General features: G+C 36.3%; 1 protein-coding gene across 2 annotated transcripts in view; it reads right to left on the bottom strand.

The window, feature by feature from the left end:
* Positions 1-17915, bottom strand: part of LOC132122734 (ubiquitin carboxyl-terminal hydrolase 32-like) — a 49408-nt gene that overhangs the window by 5827 nt on the left and 25666 nt on the right. Inside the window, exons 8-27 of one of the 2 annotated variants that reach the window (XM_059533093.1) lie at positions 16212-16327; positions 15845-15907; positions 15583-15666; positions 15361-15422; positions 14815-14917; positions 14269-14458; positions 13001-13179; positions 8354-8494; positions 7216-7375; positions 6016-6170; positions 5634-5715; positions 5417-5491; positions 4860-4998; positions 4506-4611; positions 4245-4418; positions 3988-4162; positions 3742-3893; positions 3545-3656; positions 2865-3061; positions 2600-2784 (exon numbers count right to left, since the gene is read on the bottom strand). In XM_059533093.1, coding sequence (XP_059389076.1) covers positions 2600-2784; positions 2865-3061; positions 3545-3656; positions 3742-3893; positions 3988-4162; positions 4245-4418; positions 4506-4611; positions 4860-4998; positions 5417-5491; positions 5634-5715; positions 6016-6170; positions 7216-7375; positions 8354-8494; positions 13001-13179; positions 14269-14458; positions 14815-14917; positions 15361-15422; positions 15583-15666; positions 15845-15907; positions 16212-16327 — 2650 coding nt within the window. The remainder of the gene's footprint in view (positions 1-2599; positions 2785-2864; positions 3062-3544; positions 3657-3741; positions 3894-3987; positions 4163-4244; positions 4419-4505; positions 4612-4859; positions 4999-5416; positions 5492-5633; positions 5716-6015; positions 6171-7215; positions 7376-8353; positions 8495-13000; positions 13180-14268; positions 14459-14814; positions 14918-15360; positions 15423-15582; positions 15667-15844; positions 15908-16211; positions 16328-17915) is intronic. The other variant, XM_059533095.1, reaches the window with a different exon arrangement.

Raw genomic sequence — 17915 nt, 5'->3', positions numbered from 1 at the left:
AGAGAAATGAACCAAGCAAAGGTTGGTTTCAATTTTTAAAATAAATTAATACTTTTATTCAGCATGGACACATTATATTGATCAAAAATGACAATATTTTGTAACAACTCTGTTTGTATATTTGAATTTCTATTGAATTTTCCATTCATCAAAGAATCTTGAAAAAGGTATAATGCTTTCTGCAAAAAAATTACTCAGCAAAACTATTTCAACACTAATAATAATAAATGTTTCTTGAGCACCAAATCTGAATATTAGCCCTCTAAGGAATGAATTTTTATTTTGGGTGAAAAAAAAATGTAATCCAATTTTTTGGGAGCTTGGGGGATCCTGATAACAAATCCATAATAAATTAAGTCTCCAAACCACCCACCACCCCTGAACCAGATATTGGTTTGTTGCTTTAGGGCAAAACTGTGCTATGACGGTTCTGAAACACCAAGGTTTTTCTATGTAAGTGGAATATGGAAGCATGCAATATAAGCGAGAGAGAGAGAGAGAGAGTGTGTGTGTGTGTGTGTGTGTGTGTGTATCCCCTACATCAGGGATGGGCAACTTCAGTCCTGGAGAGCCACTGTCCTGCAGAGTTTAGTTTAAACCCTAATCAAACACATCTGAACAAGCTAATCAATGTCTTTAAGATCATTAGAAAGCTACCGGCAGGTCTGTTTGATCAAGGTTGGACCTAAAATCTGTAGGACAGTGGCCTTCAGGACTGAAGTTGCCCATCTCTTTCATACAATATGGGGACCAGTGTTGGGTGTAACGCGTTACTAAGTATTTAAATGACTTATCAACTGAAAAAGTAAAGTAAGGGATTAATGCTCATTTATAGGTAATTTAATTACAGTTACTTATAAAGTACTTGCGTTACATACAGTAAATCATTTAATTATTAATTAATGAATAATTTAATTAAATCAATATTGAATTTGAAATCTATATTTACCGTCTAAAGATAAAATTGAATGCAGCGCCTTTAACCCTCTGCGTGCCAGCACATTCACTTTCAGTTTTTCCTGATTCACAGTGAAACCTTAAAGCTGCAGTCCGTAACTTTTGACGCTCTAGCAGTTAATACACAGAACTGCTTGCGTCTTGCGGAAGAACATTGTAGCCGGAGTTACTTCTCTCTGTTTATGTCTATGAAGAATCACAAAGGTACCGGGTTACTCCGCCGCGGTACCAATCTAAAATAGTCAGAATATAAACACTAATTTATAGGTGTACCCCAGTGATTCAGGACAGGTTAAAAACACGGTTTGGAAAATGGATTCATGGTGTACTTGCTTATTATATACATTTTGTAAATTTTGAACAAAAAAAGTTACGGACTGCAGCTCTGATTGGTTGTTTCTTACCGGGAGCGGTGTATTTCTGCAAATGGTAATAGGACCAAAAAATAAGTAATAGGACCTACTTTTATTTGTGTACAATAACAACAAAACATTGTGCTTTTGCAAAATAAACTAAACAAACTGTGCACTTTCTGCCGTCTACCCAACACTGATGGGAACTCCACAAGGACAGTGATACCAGTACATTTTTCCTTGTGGGGGCCATTTTTGGTCCCCATTAGGAAAACAGCTTATAAATCATATAGAATATTTATTTTTTATTGAAAATCTAAAATAGCAGAAAGTTTTCTGTGAGGTGTAGGTTTATGGATAGGGGATACAATTTACAGTTTGTACAGAATAAAAATCATTAAATCTATGGAATTTCCACATAAAACATGGAAGCCCAATGACTGTGTGTGTGTGTGTGTGTGTGTGTGTGTGTGCGCACGCATTGTGTTCTGCTAATGAAGAAGCTCCATACATATACATCCATACAAGAAGCTCCAAAATTACATTTCCCATCATTGAATAATAATAATAATAATAATAATCATTCATATTCTTTGAGTTTTCTGAGCTTGTAAAAACTGCACAGGAGGAGATGAATGCATAACTTTCCTGATTATGTATCCGAGCACATCTCCACAATATAGCCTGAACAGGGTCTATATATATATATATATATATATATATATATACACACCACCACACAAATGTGGCTCTTTGTTAATGACTGTGTACCTACAGGATTTAACACAGAGTAACAGCTCACTACCAGTTACAAAAGACACTGTAACAGTCTGTCACAGGCAATTGTAGTTGCATTTTCAATCAATACATTTCTGAAATTATCCTTTGACTATGTTCTGGCAATATTATTTTGGCCAAATGCCAAACTTACTTGACCCCTGCCATAGAGATTTAGAATGATTTCTTAAGGATGATGTGACTGGAAGAATGGAGTAATGGCTGCTGAAAATTCAGCTTTGACATCAAAGGAATAAATTGCAAATGACAAAAATAAATTAAAATAGTAACAGTTATTTTAGATTGCAATTTTTTTTTACAATATTACTGTTTTACTGTATTTTTGATCAAATAAATGCAGCCTTGGTGATCACAAAAGAATCCTTTCAAAAAACGTAAAAAAAAATCTTGCTGACCATAAATTTGTGAATTGTACTGTAATTTAAACCTGTGGCAAAAAACAAGAAAAAAATTCATCAAGATAATCCTTGTGAGCTGCAGATGCCACTGACCAGTCTTGAGCATGGTTGCTGGCTTCCTGTGGAGGCAGAGGGCTAGCAAGTCTGGAAACCTGGATCCACACGGCATCATACAGGTCCCTCTTACTCGTGTGAACGGTGCAAGGCACAATCAGTGGCATACCAAACAGACTGGGCCTGTTCTTCTGAGAGGACAGGAAGTACAGCTCTGTGCGCATCTGAGGGGACAGACCTTCCACTTAGGATGCTTTTGACCATCATGTGAAGTCTAACAGTGAATATATCAGTAAATCCTCACCATCTTTCTGTGCATGGCAATGATGTAGCCAATAAGTGCCCAGTCTTGCACGGGCACGGCAAAGCCATTAGGAATACCATTGGCAAGTGGCTTCTCTGGGGTGCAGGGGACCACTGTGCTGGGCATGCCATTAGGAATCAGGCCAGTCTTTCCAATGTTATTGTTCCCTGCTGTCCCATTGGCCATAGGTGGTTTTTCTAAAATAGACGTTTTTGGGTCAATGACAAAGCAAAACTTCACTTTTAAAGAAATAGTTCTTAAAAAAAAAAAAAATTAGCATATTATTTACTCAACCTCAGGCCATCTAAGATGTAGATGAGTTTGTTTCTTCGTCTGATCAGATTTGGAAAAATTCAGCATTACATCACTTTACATCACCAATGGATCCTTTGCAGTGAATGGGTGCAGCTTTTAACTTCAGAAGACATTAATTGATGGACTAGAGTCGTGTGAATTACCTGTGTATTACTGTGATGTTTTTATCAGCTATTTGGACTCTCATTTTGACAGCTCCCATTCACTGCAGAGGATCCATTGGTGATGTAATGCTAAATTTTGATAAAGATACAAACTCATCTACATGGTGGACTGCCTGCTGGTGAGTACATTTTCAGCAAATTTTCATTTTTTGGTGAACTATTCCTTTAAGGAAAAAGAGAGATGCAATCAATCTTTGTTACCTGTTATCATTGGGGAGGTGACTGAGGTGGGTGAGCCAGGCACAGGGATCTCAAATGCACAGAGAAAGCCATTCACAGAGTGTCGCACCTTTTGGTTGTCTTGAGGAAAATTCTAGACCAAAGACAAGCATTTGTTTAAAAGCCAGGCAACATGGATTGCATCAACAACAGTCTCTGATTTGGAGAGTTGAGCAGACCTTGATGTTGGATGTGTGAACCTCAGCCAGTAGAATCTGCTCAGGTTTCAGGCTGCACAGCTCACTCAGATGTTTCTTCAGGCCCATGTACTTCTCATCCATGTTGAGACGGAGCCCGTACCGCACAGGAGTGGAGCCGTCAAGTTTGATAACTGCAAGTCAAAAAAGCTTTTATGTAAGACTGGAGTATCTGCTGATGGTCTGGCGTATCTGAAATGTTTATGTTTTCTCTCTGCTTGGCTTCACCTGTGATTTCTAAGTGCATGGAGCTGTCCATGGGAAGCGGCAGTGACAAGAAGTTAAAGGGGTCAAAGCGGGCACTGATATGGCCACAGGTCTTGCACTTCACCTGGGACCTGAGCTGCCCATGGAAGAGGTCGACCACGATAGAACGATTTCTCCTCAAATGGTTTTCCCAGGCCTGCAATTAGAAACACGTAGGAGTGCTTAGCTGATGTGTTGAGCCTGCCAGGGGCTAAAAAAAACAGTAGTCTGACACTGACCTCTGTGGCAACTTCATGATCTGGTCGTCCATCGCTGTCCTTGAGCTCCACGTATGGCTTCTCATGCACACGATTCAAGTCTTCGTGAAGCCCATCCAACAGGAAGGCCAAAAGCTCCTGGGAGTCTTGCTGCTGGAAGCCGTTGAATCTTGGTGCATACTTTGCTATCGTCCACTACACAAATGTTTTCAAGAAAATGGCATAAGAATTTTAATGGAAACATTTGGGTTTGATGCTCAAGATTATAAAGAAAAAACTCACTCTGAGTTTCAGAGGTGCAACGTTCTTCTGTGTGCCGCTCCAGAGTTCCTGTACCAAATCACCATAGCATTTGGCCATGTGACCACGCATTCCTATTGGATTGGTTCTGTCAAGGCAAGACAGCTCCTTGGTCAAGAGGTATGGCAGATATCACAGAAGCCACTTTCAAACCAATCAGTTTTCAGCTGACCAACATAGCGTGACCAGCTCAAACGTAAGCAGCTTCTTAGCCCCGCACAAAACTCCCGACTGTGCAGATCCCAGTTGAAATGACTGGATTTCACCCACAAAATTGTAATAAGCAATGGCAAATGTGACTACACATTAAAAACGGCACTGACCATGTCTCCATACCTGTTAAGCTCATAAAGGTGTCGCCCTGAGATAAAGTACTCCGTGAGGGACTTGGTATTGCTTACACACTGAATACTGGAGTTCATGAAGCATGTGTTTCCCAGGTTACTCAAACCTGTGGCACCTTTCTCGGTAGGAACTGCAAGAGAAATAGCAACATTTATACACAATTATAATAGACTGAAGGTTTTATTCAATTTAGACTACTCTGGGATAACAACAACTTGAGTACTATCTCCAAGAAAGTCCATTTACTCAGTATTTCATAGAGTTTGATGGCAACATTGGGAGTCTTTAAATGTCACAGCTGATGTCTGTCTTGATATGATTTATATATTGCTTTATGTAATTGCTTCTTGGACTTTTGCTGCTTGCAGCCCTGTGTTAATAATCTTCTTGATATGTGCTTTGATAAAAGAAACCGGCCTAAAGAACTGCACTGTAGTGCCATCTAGGCAAGGTCATATTCAGATAAACATTTTGACATTTGTAGATGGCTTGGCCATCCTCCAATATGCATTGATTTTTCAAACACTTACCATGACCTCTGACATTACCTTTGTGTCTGTCGATTTTGCTGCTGTTTGCGATGAAAGACATTTCCTCTGGCCAGCTCATATCTTTGTTTCGAACTGGAGAGAGGGAAAGACATATTAATCATTTTTCCTTTTCTATCAGTACAGCCAAGCATGCTTTGCAGTTTAATCCACACAGCTCAGCAAATGTGAAATGAGATAAATTTTTAATTAAGAGAGATAAATGTCACAGACATACCCTCAATGACTAAGTGCTGTTCGTCTAGAATTTTCAAACTTTCTAAAGTGTGATCTTCATCGTCCAGGAGAGTGAGGTAATTCTGATAAAAAGACAATTAGCCAATATTAGTATTAAATATATTGCATGTATCATGATTTATTTAAGACCTCAATTAAAATGTGAGTTTTGTGGCTTGTAGTTTTAGATCTATTAGGAATAAATAACTTTTGAAAATATATTACGTATATTATGTGAACACAGGAATGAGCATTTTGTAGCATTTCCTCCCAGTTCAATGCTGTGAGGTGACATTGGTCTCTTTATAATGAGGGGAGATTTGCATATGAATGTCTTTGATCAGAGTTTGATGTTCTTCAGTATCTGTTAAGGAGGTCCCCACCTCACTGTTGTAGAGCCAGAGGCGCATGTCCTCTTCTTTGATGCGTAACCTCTGGGACAGGTAATCATGAATGTCTTTAATGGTGCCCATCCTGCTGAAACAGCCTGTGTATGCCAGAACTCGCTTCAGAGGGGGATTCGGAGAAGGAACGTTTCCTGAGTGGGGAATGAAGCAGCCTTTAGCATTCTCTTTGTCACATGCAATAAAATATTTAAATACAACCCTTTTGAGCTTTTCCACCCTGCTGTGTTGTAATATATTAAAAAACGAACTTTAAGTCACTGAGAATGTAAACTTAATTTAACCGACTGTGCTAAGTTAGTCAAGTAAAACTTTTATGATTTTGTTTTAATGCAGTAATGAGAAATGTAAAGTTTCAGCCAATCCATACATCCTAACATGCATGCTATTAAATCAACCTGTCACAATGAACACACAGATATATATAAATATATACCACACACACACACACACACACACACACACACGCACACGCACACGCACACGCACACGCACACGCACACGCACACGCACACGCACACAGCCCCAATACCTGATCAACAGAATGATGATTAGTTGTAAGGTAGCAGCAAGAAAGGGCTGCTAATTTTCAAGGTCATTTTCAAAGGGATCATTCATCAATTCATTAGTCTGGGTGATTTAAATAAAAATCAAGCCGAATTAGTCCAATCTTGTAAAAAAAAAAAAAAAAAAAAAATACATTTAAGATTTGTACATCAATTATTGATTTCATAGGAGACCAAAAATATATATATATATTTTTAAGACAGCAAAGCAAACAATTACAGGATCAGAGAGCGCCCATCTTTACCCACACCAAATAGTCATCTGAGCCTGACAAAGCCATGACAAATTAGATTATTGCCTACCCACCTTCAAGGTGCAACAATAAGGAAGCCTGCTATTAGGTCAATCACTAACATGTGTTTTTATGTTTCACAAACTTAAAGATTCTGATGTATTTTTGTATGTATTCAACAAGGATTTATAGTTAGCTGTCATGGAGTCACATTATCGTTTTTTGACTCAGATGATGACTTGAGGTGTTGGCATCAGGATTTGGCTCTTTAGTAATCCAGGCAGGTCATTTTGGTAAGACCGAGCTGGGTGTTTTAGGAGATTAGAGTAGGTTGTCAAGGCGGAAGAGGGAGCCTCTCTCTTGCTGCAGGCTTACATTACCTCGGGGTATATGTGGAGGGAACATTCGCAGGCTGCTCATACCCATATTGACCCAGATGTTAGACTGAGGGCTGCGTGTGGCCGGTTGCTGACGCAGGAATAGAAGGTAGCGGGGAAAAAGTTCCAGCTCTGGTTGATCTGTGGCTATAGACATGATGACCTGAAGGAAGAAGAGACAGCAAAAGCACAATGAGGAAGGCATGGGGCTTGACTATAATGGTGCACTTGCTTAAGAAAGAAACTATATTTGCCTGAGTGAGAACTTAACACGCCAGATTCACATGACCATTATTTGAAATTTGAAAAGCTCTTTTCATAGTCGTTCTGCATTTAAAATGATTTTAAACCTCTATTGCATTAATTATGAAAAAAAGTTTGATTTACTATTCATGCATGAAAATGACTTTATTACCACAATCAAAATCAAATTCTGAAAAATTATATTATTTTATTATATTTTAATATTATATATATTTTTTTATATTATAAATATATATAAAAAACATTGTGCTGCCAAAATTATAAAATAATACTTTCAATGACCCTAAATTATTTGTTTTATAATTAATTATAATTAATTTTTATTCACAATATTTAACAAATATTTTAAAATAATAAAAAAACAAAACAATAAAACAGCTATTTTTCATATTTACAAATTGTAATTGTAAATTGTAATTCTTCTGTTTAATTATAAAAATGTTTTATAATGAATATTTTTTAAGGGGGAAGAATCAATGAAAAATGATTTCTTAGTTCATCCTTCACATGATGCATCATCTCAGTAAAAGATTTTAAGTCACCTCCAGAATGTAACCTTTTTATTGTTTATTTGAAGACATCCCGTCATTATTAATAATTTTAAGGCTATCTGATATGAATCGTGCTAGCAAAGTAAAGAAAATGAGTTTGATAATGAGAGGCAACACTGTCCAACTGAGTGTTAGGTCATAACAGAAAAGCAAAATCTATGATCAGGAAACAAGTTTAGTAATATCTGACACTGTTCATGTGGCACCTCATGACACGTCATCGGGAATATAGTGTGTCAAAGCAAAAAACCCAGAGCAAATGACATTCATTGTAGCATACATTAAATGCCCATGGTGGCACAACTGATGGGAGATGGCATACGTACCGGTCGGGGCAGGCTGAGGTTGGCCCCATACCAGTGGTAAAGCGCCCTCCATACCGGCTCTGGCACAGTCTCAAAGTCCCGGCCAGACACCAGCTGCTGGGATTTCTTCAGCCGGCCTCCCTCCATAGTCACTGTGGGCGCCTGGACAAAACAGAGTCACGCACTCAAAGGGAGTTCACATTGACAGCAATTTGCAATGGCAATATGTAGTGACTAGGCAACCTCCAGTGAATAAATCACAAGCCTTTTAAGCATCCTTCATCCTGCTCTTCTCCAAAGACTCTGAGTGGGAGGATGGATGAAGAGGTGGACAGGACCAAAAGTCCCATTTTGACTTTAATTCTGCTATGCATTATGTTGAGTAAAGAAAGCCTGATAATATGGGATGTTTTATATATAGGAGATTGCAAATGTACTTGTGACAAAGCTTTGGTGCTGGGCGATATGACAATACTATTGTATATCGACGATGTCTTGCAAGTATCGCGATGTTGATAATAAAATTCAGTTACAGACGATAACTGTCAATACCGAAAAAAAAAAAAAATAATAATAAAAATATATATATATATATATATATATTTAATATAGTCCTTAATTACCATACACATATTTATACACATGATATAGCATGAATTAAATATTTTGTAGCCTAAGCTAGTAGCTAATTAATAGGGAATAGAAACTATTCTGTAATCACTTTATCACACTTAAGGCCAGGAATCGAACAGGCCTACTCCTAATCCATTCTTTAAGCACGAGATGAAGCAAACCCTTCTGTAGCTACCGCGTGCTTTTTACTGAGCTGCGCACACTTCCAGAGAGCTGCAAAGAGAGCCAGCTCGTAGATTAGTTTGTGGATAAAAAAAACAAAATTGTCAAAATATCCCCGTAAACAGAGTTTTGTCATATAAATGGTTTAGAAAGAAAATTTATGTGTAAAAGCCAACATTGGATTCATGGACATCAACCTACCCGCTAAGGATGTTAATTTCGGTTTTAACCACCAAGATTGTTACATTACAATTTAATTAAATTAGAATAGATAAGTATAGATAAGTATATGACTCATTAAAAAAAACACATTTGTTTTCCAGGGGTTTCATTTTATATGCACAAATAACAGCATAAACAACAGAACAGGAGGATTCACATCACACACCTGCTGCGCAGAATTAATTCACATAGCCAGTATAAAAGGAATAAATACACAACATATATTAACTTTAAAAATTAACAGATGAACAAAACAAAAGAAAAAAAAAACTGTATGGAAAGTAGTAGCATATAGGCCTATGCCATGTTTGTATTTATTTTTGCACACTCTCCTCACAAACATGCTGAAGAAAAAGGAAACTTAAGATGGCAGAAAGAGGTACATGTCTTCTTTATTTTACAAAAACCCAATGTTAAATGTAGTATTTACAGTTTATGTATTTACCATAAATGACGGCGTATTTTAAGTAGTTTTCACTGATGTAAGGAAGCAATTCAAGTGCATGCCGGCGCCTCGTGCACGCACACATGTACCATGTCAAAGTACGGCTTGACAACGCATCCTGATTATTATAAAAAAATAAAATAAATAAAATACCAAATAACATTTGTAATTAATTATTGTTCCAAATAAATATTTTTTTTTTATTTTGTTACAAGAGGCCTATAAGGACACCTCGGAGCTCTATAAAAAATACAAATAAAAAAAATAAATAAAACTTTCCATTTTTGGTCATGCAGAAGTAACCAATTTGTTTTTAATTGCTAATTTCAGACAAATATCAAAAATCTTATAGCTTGACTTCAACTAGGACAGGACAATTTTCCCGATTTTATCAATTAATTCAAATTCAATGTTTTGCCACAATTTAATTTTTTATAAATCAATATAGAAATAATAGAAAATGAATAGAAATATTACCAAACATTAGAATTAGACACTTTGACAATATGCCAATGGAATAGGAAAAAATACAATTCAAGTCAACAGTTAATTAACAACACTAACATAACAATAAAGCTAATGTTTTATATTAACCTTCTGGAGTCGATTAATGCGTATACGTGTTATGAGTCATGTGATAAAATGTAAACATTTTACTAGTTAGACTTTTTCCGAACTATAATTCCTGACTAAATGTATAATCAAGTGAAACATTACGAAGTTTCAATAAAAATATACACTATACCATAAAAAAGCTTGATGTAAATAATATAAATGTAACAAATAAGCAGAGGTGGAAAGAGTACAAAAATATTCTACTCAAGTAAAAGTACCATTACATTAATGAAATTTTACTTAAGTACAAGTAAAAGTACCAGTCTAAAAATCAACTCAAGTAAAAGTAAAAAGTAGCTCATTTAAAATGTACTCAGAGTAAAAATTACTTAGTTACATTTTAACAGTGGGAGGGAGTCAAAAATGGGACAGGCCAAGGGTGTCAAACTCAGTTCCTGGAGGGCCACAGTCCTGCACAGTTTAGATATAACCCTAATTAAACACACCTGATCCAGCTAATCTAATCATTTAGGTTTATTTGAAAACTACATGATATGTGTGCTGGAGCAGGGTTAGAACTAAACTCTGCAGGGCTACGGCCCTCCAGGAACTGAGTTTGACACCCCTGGGATAGGTCTATTAATCTCAAACTAGTTGTTTTTAATTAAAGGAATCAGTTATTTAGAATAATAAAACATTTGGGCTGTTACCAGGCAAATCAGTATCAACAAACTCATCTTTTAATGCAGAGGAAATGCAGAAGATTCATTGGAAGTGGCATTTAGATGTATTACACTAGTGCAGGACAAGAATGCATTTAACCTGCAGTTACAAATGCATGAATAATGTTTTGATATACAAAACATAAAATGTTGAATACTCATTTGAAATGATAAGAAATTAATTATTTAAAAAAATCAAAAGATACTTTAAATGTGATATTAAAATGGCCAGTATGTGTCAGCAAGTCACTGTTAATAAGTGAGTCATTGCGATTGAACCGAATCATTTAAACGGTTGATTCATCCAGGAACGAAACACTGTCAAGTTGCTCAGAGACGCAAAACTGTGCTTTGGTGGCTGTGTTTGGAATTATTTTCTGTTTTAGAAATAGAGCTAAAAAAGGCAATATGGTGTCTAAAACGTCTCTTAATTAACTTGTTTATTGAACTGTTATATATATATGTATGTATGTATATATTCATGATGATTTTTGGAGGAAAAGACGGCATTCTTTGTGTGATTTTGATTTAATGTATGAAATTATATAAATATGTGAATTTTCTGCCCCTATATCTTCAATTTTGTGATCATTCTAAATGCATTTTAGGAGACTGAATCACACAGTGAAAGAACGCACTATAAGCGCGCACATCATTAAAACAAAAAATATGATATTATCGCAGATGATATATATAGCACACTCCTCACCACTGTCTTTTTGGCTAATTTGTGCAAAACCTCTTGCTAAAATGTCAAAGCTTCATTTTAACCACCAATGCAACGATGCAATTATTTAGCTTACCTCTACATTCTTGCGAAGGGTTGATGTCTTGTCGAGATTTTATAAGCTGCTAGTTTGGTCTTCCTAGGCAAGTACAGCTTACACTGCATAATAGAGCATACATATGGCCAGGGGTTCACTTCATTTCCTTCGAGTTCAACTTCAGAATATGACGGGGTTTCGTTTTCAGCGGTGTCTGCACCACTAACGCCTGTTTTGACCGTCTGCATCTTTCTTGTGATTTTAGCGCCAGTTTGCCCTCCTGCCCATTATTTACTGACGTAGTTTCCAGGGAGCGATTTTTTTTTTTTTTTTTTTTTTACTCAGTAATTAATGTGTTTTAAAATGTAGCGAAGTACAATACTTTAAACAAAATATACTTAAGTAAAAGTAAAATTACAGATTTAAAAAATTACTTTAAAAAGTATTAGTACACAAAAAAGCTACTCAATTACAGTAACGCGAGTAAATGTAATTCGTTACTTTCCACCTCTGCAAATAAGTGTAAATGTAACAACTGAAAAAAACAATGCTGTTCTTTCAATTTATCCCAAAAAACCTGAAAAAATATTCTCAGCTGTTTTCAACATTAATAATAATAATTATAATAATAACAATAAATGTTTTTTTTTTTTTTTTGTATAATATCAGATTGTTAAAAGGATTTCTGAAGAATTGTGTGACTGGAGTAATGATGCAAAAAATTCAGCTTTGAAAGTCAGCTTTGATTGTTCTTAATAAACTGTTTATCTGCACTCACAAGTGAATATTAAATTATTTTGTGGGATAATTAAATATATTCTAAATAAACTACAAACGTAAAATTATATACATTTATTTTGTCCACAAATTCTTTCTTGTAACTCCTCCCTCTCAAACACACACCTGACTAAAAGTCTCATTATGCAGCTCATTATGTGGGTCTTTGTCTTCTCAGATGTAAAGCACAATATAATGCTGATAGTTCACGTCATCTCACATAGACCCTTTCTACACAAAAAGTGTCTTAGAAAATTTTAATAAATAAATTGTTTTCTGTGAGTGAGCCTGCAGGTCTATTGAATGCACTTTATCATTTATTTTGATGGACAAGAGGATCAGTGGCTTCCTGGTTTCAGTGGGTGTTCTAAGCACAGTGTACACTCACCTTCATGGGCTCGGTGGTCACCAGAGGCTGGTTGTCTATGGCACCAGGTCTCTGCGCGGCCAAGCTGTTGGGTAAATGGCCATTGGTGCTGGAGAAACACTGGTTGTTGTTGTCAGAGATGTTGTGCTGCCGGGCAAAGCAGACGTCTGTGGCAGAGGAACTGGTGTGTGGGGTCAGGCCTGAGAAAGTGAAACACGTTATGTAATGGAGGCTAAACACTGTATCTAAGCCTTTAGGGCTGCATGATCGCATTCGATAAGTGAAAGCGCGCAGGTGATAGAGATTTACCACTGATTACAAAACTAGCTTTAATGACAAGATGCACATTAAATATCACATGTGATTTATCATGGTGCCCTATATGCTTTTATGGCAGGGGTGGACAAACTTTTTGACTCAAGGTCCACATTGAGCTTTTATTTATATAAGTGAGGGGCTGCATAGTATATATGACAACTGTCGATATTGCCAAAGAAAGTTAGTATGTAATAACTGCTAGGCTCTGACATCAGGTGCGTTTATATGGAGCATTGTATTCTGATTACAATCAGTTTAAAATTCCAATTTGTATGAAAATGTTCGATGTAAATAAACACAAATCAGATTGAGAGGGGTGGGATAAACCTTTTCTAAGTGCTAATATTTGAAAACGGCACAGTATTTCATTTCTGTGTAAACACCTAATATGGGAATCTTTGAAAACGGTGATGTCATGTGCGTGCATATTACGTTTTTGGTATGTAGACATGTGCAGTGCGTGTCGATTTTAAAGGCAAGCGCGAACATACATACGCAACCATGGCGGAGTATGGTACTGTTGTTGTTGCTCAAGAGTTTGTTAATGCTTCTTTAGGAAAGTGTGGATTTACTTCACCAATATTACAACCAACAGTGAAGACGCATTATACACATCATACAATCATCACTTCCCTACAGGCACTGTTTACTAATTAGGTGACAGAACCAACTACTGGCCTGGCATACGTAATACAGTGTTTTTGGGCATTTTCACAGATGTAAATGCAAATCGTTTTGAAAATGTTGTTGTGTATACGTGAAACTTTTTAAAAGCGCAAGGGAAAAACTTTTCTGTTTTTGACTACATTGTTGTCGTGTAAATGTAGCCTAAATCTGATTTGAAGCTTGTGACATTTAAACACGCACAATCACCTCAGTCAGAATGATTTAATTCCAATTGAAACAAAAAGTGTCCATATGAACATGTCTACTGAGTCTTAAATTGTACTCTTTACTGAGCGTGTACTTACCATTGCCAGTGCTCTCTGACACCTCTGATGAGTTGGAGATGTTATCAAGGAATTTTTCCTCTGGGGAACTGGGGAAACGGACCACTATTCCAATTCTGTTCAGGACAGGCTCTATAGATGTTGTGGATTGAGAACTTCTCATCCCACTGCCCTGCACTGACGGCTGCTCCATGACAATCAACTTATTATCCTGTTTAACACAATTGGTTTAATAATCCGTCATAATGTCAGTATTATCAATAGAAACTGGGCAATGTAAAACCAAAGCAATCACGCTACTTTTTGACCAGATGATGTCTGACAGAAACAAGGTCCTGGTTAATATATGTACTATAAAGTGGTCAGATTACATCTTTTACAATTAGTTTAGTTTTTCTGTGTTTCCACTTATAATTACAAGGTTTAAAATGGTTACAGTTTAGTTAATTGATCTCACTTTGTTTACAATGATTTTATTTTAAATCAAATGAAAAGGAAAAAGGTGATCAATCACATGACCCCTTTTCATGGTTATGCAAAGGCTGAATAGACATATTGCTGACTCACATATCTGGCATAGTCTTTCCACTGCTGCCACCACTGCATGGAGATCAGGAACCAGTTCTGACCAGGCTTTAGCCCGTGTCTGCTCTCCCTTTCCAGCCAACCCCTGTGCCGTCACACAAAATCTGGGTAGTCAGTCAAAGAACTATCATATTTATACACAACACAAGCACCAAAATAACCCAACAAAACACTCCTTCTGTCACAAGACATTAATACTAAACTTGGGCAATATAGCCAAAGCAATGAAACAGACACACTAATGCGGTACAGTATTTATAGTATCTTTTTGAGCACCATCAGTCCCGCTGGAAAATCTAATTGAAAGTGAAATTGTGTTCTCAATCTCTGTCTGGTCTAAAACCCTGTTATAGGCAGTGGAGGTACGATGGATCCTTATATACAGACAAAACCTAATCACGAGGCTTATTGGAGAGTGAAATACAATACAGCCCTCATAAGGCTTGTTTTAAAACACAGAGAAAGTGCTCTGTAGGGAGTTATAGACAGTGATAGGGTGAGTAAAGAAATGCTGTGTCCTGATCTCACCTAATGATCTGGCCTTCCTCTTCAGGGGTAGCAGGACGCAGGCCCAGGACGATATGACACACCTGATGACAGATTAACAAGCAATTTCAGGCCAGACCCAAGACAATGACGTATATACTTTATTGGATTCACTCGTGTGTACAGATTATATAAGCATTTAGACTTATTTTATACTTTTATTTTTAGTTACTTTGTCCAAAAATAATGTAAACAGGATTGTACCTGAAACAGCAAATTGAGGAACTCATTCGCGAGGGCACTTTTCACACTCCATATCTGATAGTCCTCCAGGGTTAAGTGTCCTTGCTGTGAGCAAAACACAAGATAAAGGTAAACCACAAATGACATACACGTAATAAAGTCCTTAACAAACACTAGATCTAAGAAAAAATTGCTAAATTTAATTGGAATTGGTATTAACTAATGATTTTTTTTTTTAAATCATGATATGCTATATGCAACATGAAAATGAAAGAATAATTACTTTTGTTGTGTCATGCATTTTCAGTATGTCCTCTACAATGTCTGAAACGCTGGAATCAAACTCCTGAAACATACAGAAGCATAAATCATGAAGTATCATCATGAAGAAACACAATGACAGCTCAGGACGCACAAAACAATAATGAACTGATTTGAGTTTAATTTAAATGTATAATTCCATATTAGTGCACACATGAAACAACATGATTGCATCTCATTTGCAATTGATCACCTCATAGGCATGTACACAAACAAAATGATGAATATTGATATTAAGTATTTAGTTTAGCTGTACCATGCTATTAATTGCTGTTTCTGTGGATGTAAACAGGTTAATTCGATTAGACAATCAGCTGCTCTGCACTTACAGGGAGGGTGTCTGTACGGTTATCCTTCCACACCTCCAGCAACGCCACCACCATCTCGTGGATCTCATCCCTGGACAGAACTCCATCCCGATCTACATCGAACACTTTAAAACAAACTGCAATAGACAAAGAAGAGGAAAATAAGACAGGATTCCAGACAACGGCTCCTATAAGAAACAAAAATAGGCATCAAATTGTGCCACAGAATAAACGTTTTCTTTCTTTCTTTTTTTAAACACCTTAACATTTCAGTCGTACTATCATTTGTTTATGTCTCCCCTCGTTTTACAGCATCCGCATTTTAAACCATCTTGTAGATGTCCTGAGAAGTAAGGTTCACTTAAAGTTGGAACTAAGCGTCTTTTCCAACTTGAGAACTATATAAAGTCTCAAAGAATGTTTATTACACAAAATCTGTGCCAATATCACAGACCATTATTATTTCAGAATCAATTTGCCATTAAGTGTAGTTTGGGCTCCTCCTCAAAGCATCTTGTGAATGCTCTCATATGTCTTACGCACATCCAGTCTGTTTCCCTTCATTAGTATCATGCATTTATATAGGTGGTGTTGAATTTTATCTTTAGCTCCTTGCATTCTTTCTTATCATGTAGACAACAGGTTAAATAAAACTATGAATATGCAATATAGTGCATATATTTAGAAAATGCTCCTCTTCATAGTTATTTTTTCTAGTGGACTAATGAAGTTATGGACGCAGAATGGTTATTCTGAGATAAATGATTGTGACATGTCATTACAAGCTTTAAACATTTTCCGCAATTTGAAACACTGAATGAGCAATTACATGAGACATTTTAGTAAGTAAGTAACTGTAGGCTATCTTATAATATACTTTAGCTTGTCCATTCATGTTCATACTATAGAGAAAGATATGATGGGTTCATGCGCCACTTGAACTGAGGTGCTAAAGCGATCATTCATGCCAGATTTATGAGTTTTATTTTTTATTTTTGTATTTCATTATGAATTTGGCAGAATTTTACAGCTGATACTTTGTTTATTAAAAGGTTAGTGAGCACAAAGCTTATTGAGATTATTGGAGAGGAAGTGCACTACAAATGATATGATATTCACGCATTAAAAGAACACAGAATATAGACTAAAGATCTTCATAACAAGAAGCCTTATTATTATTGATTCTACTTGAGAATTGTTAACGATATTGTTATTGTCCACACAGCTGACAGCTTTACTTGTTGGAATTTGTTCAAGTTGTGCACAAAATAGACACTGCTTTCTGCACTTTTACTTGGCACGTCTCAATCATTTTCGATCTCTCTCATGCAGCACAACTGGATCTGCTTTTAGCAAGAGTGCCATCAACGCTGGTGTTTGGCTGGTGTTTTGAGATGAAGACTGTTTAAGTAATTTTTTCCCCCAATAAAACTTTGATGCACATTGTCTAAGTTTAATACATCAATATAAAACTTATCACTGCAAAACAAGCAGGAAAAAAGGCGAAACATTCACATTTTTAATTCATAAAAAGTAAATTTGGATAGTCACCAGTGGCGATCTCAACAAAAATATCAGTTAATATCTTTGGTTGCACTGTTTTAGTCGCATTCTGGAGCCCTGTAAGATGAGGAACTTTAACATATTCTTTAAAGAAAAACTATAGAAAACTTTATAATTTGTGCAAAATAATAGTGGAATATTATTTAACTGTATTTAGAAAAC

The sequence above is a fragment of the Carassius carassius genome, chromosome 41 (assembly GCF_963082965.1).
Source record: "Carassius carassius chromosome 41, fCarCar2.1, whole genome shotgun sequence".
NCBI classification, from domain to species: domain Eukaryota; kingdom Metazoa; phylum Chordata; class Actinopteri; order Cypriniformes; family Cyprinidae; genus Carassius; species Carassius carassius.
This window is presented reverse-complemented; position numbering and strand designations above follow the sequence as displayed.